Here is a 12,574-nt window from a genome sequence, read left to right on the forward strand (position 1 = left end):
TATAAAAAGATAATTTAACCCCCGTTAAAATATGAAATTTATGTGACGTAAAGATCATGATAAATCACTTATTTTTTACTTTTTCTACCTTTAATGTTACATATATCCTGCTTGTTTAAGTGTGTACATCCTTAAACGGTTGCAGCATGTTTTAATTTCAGCATTCAGTCTTCTTTGGTAGTTCAGCATTCCAGAGATTGACTTAGTCTGCCTTGCAAATATTCTTGCAATATTCCATGTTTGTGCTCCTATTTACTATGAAATTTAAATTAAAGCAAATGTTGAAAAAGAAGGTAAATACTTTGGGCTGCACCTAAGATTTTTGCATTTTAAGAACATTTTGATAAGTAAAAATCTTTCACTAAAATGAGTCCATCTGCACCAAGAGCAAGTGCTGTTGAGTCAAATTAAATTTACTTTCACACCTGATCATTCATGGTAATGCGTCTAGGTACTCCACCTGGTTTATTATGCAGCTATCACCCTCCCATTTATGCTTTTTAAAGTAAAAAAAGGTACATTTCTACTTTCTCTTTTCTAAATTTAGGATATTGCAATGAGTTGAAAACATGCTATGTAGTCCAAGAGTTTATAAAGAAGCTTAACCAGATCAAAATAATTTTGATAAAGAAGTTAACAGAAAGCAAATGAGAAAACTGTGGAGATATTATATTTCTAGGGAGGTTGGAGTGGATTCATTTTTCAAATGATGAGGTTGAAATGAAAAAAAACCCCACCAGATTAAAAACAAAGGCAAGTTGGGATTTGATCAATAGCTCAAAATTTCTATCTGTTTAGACTTTACCGATGTCCTTTGATTGCCTCTGATTAATCCTGGTTCTTTACCTAATTAAAACTAAATCAAGTAACTCTGCAAGGCTTACTGGATACATTGCTATTGACAAGGATTTCCACCCAAAATCCCTATCTTCTTAGTTGTAAGAAATAGATAGGATTACCAGTCCAGACATTGGAGCAAGCGAGTAGGCAGGTATTAGTGACTGTGTCTAAGCTGGATTTAAAACCAACTGGCCAGTCATCCCTACTGGTAAACGACGACAATATCTGCAGGAAGCAGTGGAGAGCAAAGCCGTCATCGAGGACAGAAAGGATTCATGCCAAGGCATCAAAGTTCAGACCATGGAGATAACGCTGAAGGGTTTACCACTAAAGGTGGTGAATATTCCATGGAGGAATAATAACCTCAGCACTCTGCATACAGAGGCTCCTCTCTCTGAACAAGGAGAAACCATCGTTGGAGTTTATCTGTTAGTGCTGGGTAAGTCAAAGACTGTCTAACCTGAGTGACAGGTTCCTATTCTGCAGGTATTCATGTATTGAAAGATGAACCATTTCCTTTTCATTGAAAAAATTCAAACAAACATTTAAACAAGCAGGTGGATATTTATGTATTTTTAAGATTTGTTTAGCATCAATCAAAAATATGGATATTTGCTTATTTGTATGAACAATGGGAACTAGTATTTAATGTAATGAAGAACTGATTTATTATTAATCACACTAAGGTGTAACATAAATCATTTACTTTTGGGAAAAGAGACAGAAAAGATTACATAATGATACGAAACTACATCTACTCTTCAGCTACTTCTACAGTTGAGAGGGGAAATTTCCTGAAAAAAAAACAGGATTGAACATTCAAAATATTGTAACAAGTTTAAGTCTCTCACTTAAAATAAGCACCTATAATTGGTCAGAAGTAGCTGTTTAGAAGCAATAGTCAGCTTTTCTGCTTACATTGGTCCCATCACTCATTACACCAAGCATTACTGGTTTCTTCTGTTCCTGGGTTTTGGACATGCATAGCCTCCTATCTCTGGATTTGGACTAGATGATGTGCCTAAAAAACATTTGCAGGAACTTCTTCCAAAAAAATTCCTACAACTTGAGAGAGACAAAATATGTCAATGAACTTCAAATTATTTACAGCTTATCAATAGAATCAAAAGAGTCTCAAATATGTAATACAACAATGCAAGTTTGTACAAATTCCCATATTTACCAATTTTTAAAGTTATGACTAACCATGATTAAAAAAATTATAAAGAAATTTCAAAATTCCCAAAATGTTAAAATAAGACAATAAATATAAGAAATATTTTGATATAACATATTAACTTATTGACAAGTAAAATTCAAAGTGCTTATAACCATAAAACATCATACAGTAACCAATTATGAAACAAGCAATAAACATTACATTTTGTCAAATGCCATCAAAATCTTCAAGGAAATATACAATTATACATATAAATGTTCCAGTTATTATTCAAAGGGAACTCTAGACAGGTGGGTTTTAGTCTTGATTTACAAGAACGTAGTGTTTTATCTGATCAAAATCTTAAAGTCCAGCCAAGCAGGTTTTGTATGTGAAATGATAAATTTATCAGTTTGGGTATACTACCGTAACATCATCTGACTGTAAAACCCACAGTATAAATATGCTCATGGTAAAATGTACACAAATGTAATTTATGTTGTATAAATTATGCAAGTACAGCTAATCATGATGTGGTTTGTTGCTAGTCAACTACTACACCAACAAATGATTATATTTTGCATTTTAAAACATTAGACAATGCATAGCTTTTCTATTGAACATCATCTATATTTGAATATATTTTACCAATCTAGTTTTACCTGCACTATCAGATAAGATAGTCCTGAAAATATTTCTGATATCGCTTCTTTGCAGGATGGCTTTCATGGTTTGGAAACAGTCTGGTGATATTTGTCCTGTACCGCCAGCGGGCCTTACTCCAACCAACAGATTTCTTCACCTTAAACCTCGCCATTTCTGATGCCAGCATCTCGGTGTTTGGCTACTCTCGAGGAATTCTGGAAATCTTTAACATCCTGAAAGATGACGGGTATCTGATCACATGGATCTGGACTTGCCAGGTAAACGAAATGTGAAAACAAATGCGAAATAATCCAAACAATTCCTTGTATTCAGGATATTTTTTTCTCTGTTAGATCTCAAGCTGTGCTATAGCAATGATGTTTAATAACAATTAAAAAGGTAAAATGTTATCATACATATCATTGTTTACATTCTGAGTTGTAAACAACATTATGTGCATTGTCTATCTTTTCCAGTTAATTCATTACATTACAGAACAGCAGAGGTTTTACCATGAATAGAGCATGGGTGTGAGTGTGTGCGAGTGCATATGCAGGGGATTTTGGTACTCGCTAGGCTAGAGGTTAAATCTGTAATAAGATTAGCATGTTGGAGACCTTTAAACGAGCAAAACTCTCCTTGTAACAGTTCAACAACCAAATGGAGAACTATTAGGAGCTTTTCCATTGAATTGTTTAGCATATTTTAATCATTTGGTCTAATTTTTCAACACAATTGCAAGTTCCATCTAAAAACTTAATTTTAAAAAGAAGTTTTATGTGTGTAAGCAGTGAAGTGCACCGTTCACCCATGTGTTTTCTTATCCGCTCGCAGCCACAGCTCAAAATTAAATTGTTGTCATTCTTTTGCCTGGAATTCAAGCAGGCTATTTTTCTTGCTCAAGGCTAGCTCTGGTAGAAAGTTGGGATCCGTGCAGGAACGTCAGGGTAAACTCCCTGAAAAATCATAGAAAAACAAGGTGTTGAAAAGCTGTAGCATGCCACTCTTATCTTACCTTCCCCTGAGAGGTGAGCTGAGATGGGAGTGGTAGTCCAAATTAAAAATAAGGGTATACTCTAAAAGTAACACTTTAGAAAGGGAAAGAGCATGTGAACAAGCATGTGAGAAGCAGATTACTGCACGAAACGTGATGTGACCAGAACAAACCCCAGTCAGTTCAGTGTATTTGTACCTTAGGAAGCCGAACTGGGCTTCACAGACGCAAACATGCAGCATTAAACATTACAGTCATCATTTATTTCTCTTTTGATTCTTCCTACATGTGCAAGAAAATGGCTTTGAATTAAAACCCCAGGAACCAGAGTGAGTGAGAAAATTGTGATGAGTGCATGTGACTGGATTAGTACAAAGGAAGATCAAGATAGTAATTAGCAAATGACCTCAAATGAGGTGTGTTACCTGGAAGTGACCCAGCAGGGAGCCGAGTGTTGCACACTCGGAGAGAAATGGAAACACCGTAACACCTTTCAAGAAGGTTTGTAATTCTGAGATATATACATAAACAATATATAAACCAAAGTTAACACTATTGACAGGAAAAGATGATGAGTGCAGTTTGTGTGATACATCACAATAATTCTGTTATCTATCATCCAATTCAGTTCACATTTTCTGTTTATCTCAGTTAAACAACCTGAATATTTAACTTAAACGAGGGATGTACAGCAGACTTTACAAGAAAGTAAAACATTTTAAAAAGCTAATTTTAGGAGCAATACAGCGTCAATAAAGTAGATATACTATACCAAAATATCAACATAGCTTGACAAAGATATTTCCTCATGTTTCTTTTAGCCATCAACATGTTATCAACATGTAGGTCAAAGGAATATGAGAATGATTTCTTCCTGGTCATTAAACTTGCTTACTTTAAATAACAATGTGTTAAGAGTGAGAAAATAATATGTTTTGTGGATGATCGTGACCTCGATTGCTGTTATCGTTTTTGATTAGGTCATATTTTGAAGCATTTATCTACCAGAGCAGGAATACAGTAGAATCTCATTAAAACTTTAAACAAAATCTTGTTTTAGAGAGATTTATATGCCAATAAACCAAAATATGTTCATGTTTAAAAGAGAAAGGTCATAACAGTAAAACAGCAAAACCTTGCAGGATGCTTACGTGTCGTCAAGAAGAAACGTAGTGAGACGATGAAAGGAGCCTCAGTCCACTTATTATAGCGAAAGCTATAATGTTTCACTAGTGAAAGTGAAAAATTGTTCTTCTTCTTTTCGGACATTGATGCATGGACAGATATGTTTGCATACAATTTAAAGTAAAACTGTGTATTTTATTACCGTAAATATGCTGGAGCTGATTGGCTGCGATCTTTTTTTTATTTATTAACTTCTATTTAGCTAGGAGAGTACTTAATGATATCAAAGATCTCTTTTGCAAAGTGTTCTGTCCAAAACAGACAGCAACAACAATACAAAAAACACAGACTCAAAACATTTCACATGTAACAATCAAAATATTTAACTGTTAAACTGAAAGATAATGCATTGGAACAAAAAGTAGCTAAACAATATAAAGCATAAAATATAAAAAGATTATAAAATATAGCAAAAGCACTTGCACTGCGACATACCTTTGGGAGAATAATCAACCAAATTATGACTTACAATAGCATCTGATTGAAGAATATTGGGTCTGGAAGGATCAGATTGGCCCCATCTTTAGTCTGGTGAAGACACTGTAAAGATGTCATGCAATAAATCCCCTGTGTCCATCTTCTTGCAGGTAGACGGCTTCCTCACGCTGCTCTTTGGCCTTGTGAGCATCAACACCTTAACAGTCATCAGCGTCACCAGATACATCAAGGGATGCCACCCGCAAAAAGGTCAGAACAAACTTCTCAGAGTGCAAGTGTGAAAACACAAAGAGGGCTTCATACCATCATGGCTGCCCTCCTTCTCATTCCACCGACCTTCTCTGACAGAAAAGTCTGTTTCTGTTTTCAGCTGGGAAAATAACTACTATTTGTCTCCAGCCATTCCATTTATATTTCTCCAGTATGTTATTAAGACAATTTGAGGTGACATTTTCTATTTTTGAGACTACATCCAAATGTCAAAGAATGTCCTAATTACATAGAAATGAGGGTGAAAAACTGTATCTGATTTTACGTAGTTGGCGGTTGTTTTTAAAATGCTGTGACTGTAAACTGTGCCCATTAGTGGCGAGTGTGGGATATCACCAGTTGCATTATATGCCATAATATAGCCATTGAAAATGACTAACCAAGGTCTGAATAGAGCAATTTAAACAATCTAAGGAGTAAGTTAACCACCAGGTATGTGAGGTGAGTTGGTGTGAATGTTACAAAAAGCTCTGAGTTTCTGTACTTGCAGTTTTACAGAAGTATTTATATCTCTTGAACTTTTACAAATTTTGTCTAATTCCAACTATAAGCCATTTGGATTTTATGAGAGGTCAACGTAACACAAAGTAGCAAATATTGTCCAATAATTTACCAGATAGATCATTAATGTATTTGTGGTTAAGTTTAATGCAGGTTTAGACTACAAAATAACATCTCAGCCTTTAAAACATACCATAGAAAGAATATAGCTGTCCATCTAAGCTGGCAGGACTGGTAATGACAAACAGAAATTCTTGACTTTCTTTCAAAAATGGTTTTCTTTTTGCCACTCTTCCATAAAGGCCAGATTTGCAGAGTAAAAAACTAATGTATTTATTTTCCTGAGCCACAAACATGTGGTCAAATGAGACCAAACTAAAGCACACAAAACACTGTGTAGGGTGAAAAACACAGCATTTCCACAGTACAACATTATGCTGTTAAGAACAGCCTCTCTCATTCAGTTAATTGCAGGATGGACAAAGGTAAATCCTGCAAGAAAAGCTTCGAGCACTAAATCTGATTGAGAATCTGTAGGAAGACTTTAAAACTGTTGTTCAGAGATCCTCTCTGTCTTACTTCAACTATTTTTGCAAAACGAATTGGCAAAAAGTTCAGTCTTTACATTTGCAAATCTGTTCGAGACACAGGAAAACATTTCTAGCTCTGATTGGATTGAAGGTGTTCCCTCAAAGTACTGTATTGACTCCGCAAATAAAAATTGACTCTTTTTATAACTTTACAATGTTAAACAACATGGGGAAGCTTACTTTCTATTAACAGTTAAGCATAGATTTGTGTTAAAATTGATTAAATAAAGTTTGTGACAAAATATTGAAATGTCAAAGGTATATGAACACTTTTGCAATTCCTTGTGGCATAGCTCTGAAGTATGTTTTAGAGCTGCAAAGAAAAGGATGACCTTTTCATAGTTTCCTCTGATCGCAAAAATGTGTGCACTATCATTCCAACAGATGTCCTTTTCAGACACAAATGTTTGGTAAAGGCTGTCAATAAAAGACTTCATTGTTCAACAAATGTCAATGAGAGTGCTGACATTCATAACAAGTAACAATCATTTTCCATTTGTCAAAGCCTCTCACTGTTTCCCAAATGGCTTATAGTTATGAACTAAAAATCTAACTCATAAACTATTTATTGTTTTGACATTGCCTTTTCTTTTTTCTGTGTATTTTTTGCAGCACACTGCATCAGCATCAACACCATTGCAATATCCCTAATTTTCATTTGGACCGGAGCACTGTTCTGGTCAGTGGCGCCACTGCTGGGATGGGGCAGCTACACAGGTCTGTTCCAGTTTGAAACTTCACCAAAATGTAATGTTTTTTTTTGTTCCCATTTGCATTCATTTTGTACAAAACTGTTTTCTATCAACATACTTAGCCATTCTTTTTTAGTTGTTCTTGGTAGTTGGGTATTTTAGGGACAAATAAAACTAAAAATGTTTGAGTCTCACTTATAATTTTATTTAATTGGGATTTTTTTCCCCTTTCTTTTCCTTTGATTTTTGTTTGGCTCATCCCCCCACTTCTACAAAATATGACTTTTGGGCATTGGGTAGCTCAGTTGGTAGCATTTACAGAGGATATAATTCTTGATGTGGTTTTTCTGCATTCAATTCATGGTATCAGGCCATACACTGCATGTCTGTCCATTCTCTCTCCATCCTCTTTTTTGTCAAATGACTTTTCACTAAAGGCCAAAAGTGACAAACATATTTTAAATATGAAATATGACATAAGAAATATGACAAATTAGGATCCTTGATAATAAAAAAAAACTATGAATGATTTCCTAAAGCTAGATCAAATTAATTAGAGACATATAAATACATTTTCTCAATGAGGATTATGAGCACTTTAAAGTACTAAACCAGGTATGAAACATTACCACAGTAGGAAGGAACTAAAGTATGGCTGGTATGAAAGAACAAAACAGAAAGCACAAAATGTCCAGAGGTCATAATAACCAGTTCCTGCATGGTCCATATTCAAACCAAACTACAATAAAAACTACATCAAAAAAGGATATCAGTTCATCTGTAATAATTACTGAACTACAGCCTGATTGTCTGCATCTTGTTTTTTGCAGATCGGGGTTATGGCACCTGTGAGGTGGACTGGTCCAAAGCCAATTATTCCACCATCTACAAGTCTTACATAATATCTATCCTCATCTTCTGCTTTTTCATCCCCGTGATCATCATGCTCTTCTCCTACATCTCCATTATAAAGACTGTAAAATGCACAAATGCAATGTCCGCTGATGGTTTTCTCTCTGCGCGACAAAGGAAGATGGAAAGAGATGTCACGAGGGTAAGTCTAAAGTAGAATCATGAAATATTTGGTTGCAGAATTTAAAAGGAAGCCACAGTGATTTTTTTATACCCCCCACTAGATTTCTATTGTAATCTGCACTGCTTTCATCATGGCCTGGTCACCGTACGCAGTGGTCTCCATGTGGTCAGCCTGGGGTTTCCACGTACCCAGCACCACTAGCATCGTCACCCGCCTCTTCTCCAAGTCTGCCAGCTTTTACAACCCACTCATATACTTCGGCATGAGCTCCAGATTTCGCAAGGAGGTCTCACTGCTGTTTCCGTGCATTCCGGAGAGCAGGGAAGTGGTGCATCTGCAACACTTCAGAAACATCAAACCAAAAGCTGAGAACTTGCTCCAAGACACATCGCTTCCTGCCCAAAGACCAGAAGTGAAATATTTGGCAGGAGAGCCAAACGGGTCCAACCCTGACAGCGACTCAGGGGTCAACAGTCCTCCTGAGACTCCTCCGGAGATCTTCCACATCGATGTGCCCTCACACATTGAAACGTCAGAGTATTGTTGTGACAGACTCTAAGACTGTTTTAAACCAGAATACAAGGGTGGGATTGACTGTTTTTTGTATTTTCTTCATCTTACCCATCTTCATAAACAGATGTACCCATGTTTGCCATCAGTACGTGCGCTAATAAACAATGTTTTGAAGGCTCAAATTATATTGCTTATTTTTGTTTCTGCCAGTTCAGAACTGGCAGTTTCCTATGCACTTCTCCGCAAAGTTTTTAAGACCCAAAGACGAACAGACTTGGGCGGCTTTCCTGGTACTAATTAGAACTACTTTGCAGTTAATTAGTCTAGCTTTCACCTTGTAAATAAATTATACTAGAAACTTCTAGTAAGTAGCACTAAAAGCCACGATCTTTCCAGGAAGGCATAACTGGCCCGCCTAAATCCTTCTTGGAACAATCCATGAAATGTGGAAGCAGTAAAGTGCTGAGACATGAGATCTGTTGTATCATCTGGAACCACTGAACCGTCCTTGACTTGACTGAAATATCTGATGGTATTATGCAGTGCACCCTCGAGGGCACTCACAGGCTAATCTCACATACGCTGCAGTTAACACAGTGTCCAAAAAGATGAGCAGTTTCACATCTGCATTAGTCTCATCATCACTCTGTTGGCCAGCTACAATCAGAAGCAGAGGGGTTATGTTTTCATAGGAAATCCAGTCCAGAGAGCTGTGAGTTACAAATTTTCTATGTTTAAAACCTGTCAAGAGGATGGCAGGGGTGTAAGAGAAATGAGTAACCCTGAAACTCAGTCTGCCCTCTTGGTCTACCTGGGGCAGAGGGATCTAATCTTGAATAAAGCTCCCCAGTGGCTCCTGTAATAGCACACACAATGAGTTCTTTTACAGCAGTACTTCAGACTTGTAGCTTCAAATGGCAGGGAAGCATCCACAACACCCTATGCGCCAACAGTCTGCATAAACCAACTATAGCTCAGGATTTGGGAGTCATGTAAGGCTGATACCGAGTATCAGGTGTTAGGAAAGGTAGGGTTTGACCATGGATATGATGTGTTCGCAAAACAACTATTAATTCTCCTGTATGGTGGAATTAGACTAGAATGTGTAACCAGTAATAGCTTTTAGTATTTCCCTCCGTACAGATTTCTTCTATCCTTCCTTTGTTGCTGCATTTTAAAAAGAAATTACAAGTTTCACAAGCTTTCATTGGGGAATACAGTTTATAGAAAGTCTCATTCCTCTTTAGGATTAGGATCTGAGAAGTTTCTAAGTTTAAATCTCTTAACCACCTAGTTGTCCCTTTGCCTTGTACTTATACCCTTTGTCATGCTCTATTCTACTGTTGAAAAGTTTGGCAAAGGTCCTGTTGGGAGATGTTTTAGATCATGTTTTCTTTCTTTCCAATGGATTTAAAGTGCAACTGTAAAATGCAAATTAAAATTGCACTTAAATTTTGTAAAGTGAAACTTTAAAAAAATCATTTTGTAAGTTGCACTTTGAACAGAAATTACTAATTTCACAAGCTTTCATTGGGCAATACCATTTATAGAAAGCCTCAATCCTCTTTAGGATTAGGATCTGAGAAGTTTCAAAGTTTAAATCTCTGAACCACTTAGTTGTCCCTTTGCCTCGTACTTATGCCCTTTGTCATGCCCTATTTTACAACTGATGGGTTTTGCAAAGGTGCTGTTGGGAGACGTTTTATATCTTGTTTTCTTTCTAGCTATGTTTTTAGGCAAAACTAGTGGATGGGGAGCAACTCCATGAATTATCTCAAGATGCTTCTTTCTCTGCATGACACAGTTCTCAGGGTACCATTCACCTTATTGTCTGGGAAGTATCCTGACCACATCCCCTGCTGTTCAATCATTGTACTTTGTGCAGAATGTTAGTCTGACTTAAAGTGGCTTCTTTAATCCCTTTCTTGACATTTGCACCTGACTGCTGCCATTCCTTATCAAGCTCTGCATGGATGGCAACTCAATCCTTTTTCTGAATCATCATCATGAGACGGTCCCGACGCCTTCTGAACTCTCTTGGATACTTTGAAGATTTTTTCACAACAATGCAAATTCTCTCGTTGAAGTTCGTGGAAGATTGATAAATGATGACTAGCAGCATGACTTTGCCTTTTAATGTAAAGGGAAGAGGGCACTACTTGCTTACTTGGAGATAATCATGGTTACCAAAAGCATTGACTGATCATAATACAATTTACTGCAATAAAAACAAAATTTTTGCTTTTTTCTGAGCTTTTGATCAGGACTGCAACACAAAACCTAATTTCTGACTGATCATAAGAAAGTGTGATTTTAACTGTCAATGAACACAGGGACATTGCTACATAAGTACATGTATTGAAAGAGAAAAAGGAAGCTTGGGCATGAAAATGACCTTTTAGTATGAGATGAGTTTTCCCACAAAATCTTAGTTGGATTTTGGTCCAGACTTTGACAACTACCTTGTAGATAAACAGATCCATCATAGTAAACAAATAACCAGCTTCAGCTACAGGAAAGTATCCCCGCATTATGATGGTATCAACACTATATTTCAGTGAAGGGATGGTCTCCTTTAGTCTTCTGGTGCATAACGACCAAAGAATTCAGTTTGCGCACATTTGCAGTGTCTTCTGGCATTCTTCCAACCACTTTTCCTAAAATCTCTCCAATAAGGGACACATTTTTGGAATTCAAAGCAACTAGTGATGCAGAGAGAACCCGCATCTGAGCTGCAGCTCCTCCAGAGTTGCGGTGGCTGTTTCTTTGATACTTGCTCCCATTGCCTGGCTGGTCATATTTACTGGGTTTGTGTTTGTTATACTCTTAATTTTCAGATGGTGGACAGAACAGAGCTCTGTGAGATATTAAAAGTTTAGAATATTGTTTATTAACCTAATGTAAACTTGTCCACAACTACACCCCTTACCTGTCTGCTGTGTTCCTTGGTCTTGATCAAGTCAAGTCAGTTAAAGTTTATTTATCGAGCATCAGTAATGAATAAGTTGACGGTGTTTATGAACAAAACAGACAGTATGAGGAGCGGAAAGATCAGACTGAGTAATAGACATACAAAAAAGGGAGTTCAGCATAAAATTCTGAATCTCTAAATACATAAAAGTACATAAATAAAAAGATACATGTTCAACCTAGATTAACCCAACCACACCAACACATGGAGTGGAAACCAGGCATTAGCGTCTGGACTAAGTGGTAGATATATCTGAAGATCATCTGCATAGCAATGAAAAGCCATGTGTGTGTTTTCTACATCTATGTATGTATATATCAACCCTAGTAGCAAAAAAAATAATAAAAACAGAATTTGACCTAACATGGAACTTGGGGCACTCCGAATGAAAATGGAGGTGTAGAAAGATCGAAGCTGTTTGTATACTAATGTTCTAACAAACCTTTGAAGCCTTCACAGAACAGCTGGATTTATAATGAGTGTGACATTTGCACAGTAAAACATGAGGTCTGGAATGCAGATAACTGTCACACTTTTCAGATTTTCCATTTTGTAATGAATCCCTACTTAGTGTCAGACTATCAAATAAAATCCCTTGATGTTGCAGTTTTAACGTTACAAAACGTGAGAGGACATGAATACCTTTGCATGCTACCTCTTTCTTCTCCTCAGCCGCGCTGATTTGTGGCGGGGTGAAAAACCCGAAAGTGGGACGGGCAAACCATAGGAGGGGGGGAACA

The 12,574-nt window shown here is 36.7% G+C and overlaps 1 protein-coding gene across 1 annotated transcript; it reads left to right on the forward strand.

Moving 5' to 3' along the window:
• Positions 1 to 1,096: 1,096 nt before the first annotated feature.
• Positions 1,097 to 9,011, forward strand: LOC114138379 (visual pigment-like receptor peropsin). The gene is made up of 6 exons (XM_028007592.1): positions 1,097 to 1,279; positions 2,717 to 2,922; positions 5,411 to 5,510; positions 7,235 to 7,339; positions 8,145 to 8,368; positions 8,451 to 9,011. Exons 1-6 carry the CDS (start codon positions 1,141 to 1,143, stop codon positions 8,907 to 8,909), a joined length of 1,233 nt encoding a protein of 410 aa, XP_027863393.1. The 5' UTR covers positions 1,097 to 1,140; the 3' UTR covers positions 8,910 to 9,011.
• The last annotated feature ends 3,563 nt before the right edge of the window (positions 9,012 to 12,574 follow it).

Source organism: Xiphophorus couchianus, chromosome 22 (genome assembly GCF_001444195.1).
Source record: "Xiphophorus couchianus chromosome 22, X_couchianus-1.0, whole genome shotgun sequence".
Lineage (NCBI taxonomy): Eukaryota > Metazoa > Chordata > Actinopteri > Cyprinodontiformes > Poeciliidae > Xiphophorus > Xiphophorus couchianus.

Coding starts and splice junctions, on each gene's coding strand:
- LOC114138379 (XM_028007592.1), top strand. CDS start 1,141: ATGGAGATAACGCTGAAGGGTTTACCACTAAAGGTGGTGAATATTCCA. Junction 5,511..7,234: donor GGGATGCCACCCGCAAAAAG/GTCAGAACAAAC, acceptor TATTTTTTGCAG/CACACTGCATCAGCATCAAC. Junction 7,340..8,144: donor GGGATGGGGCAGCTACACAG/GTCTGTTCCAGT, acceptor TGTTTTTTGCAG/ATCGGGGTTATGGCACCTGT.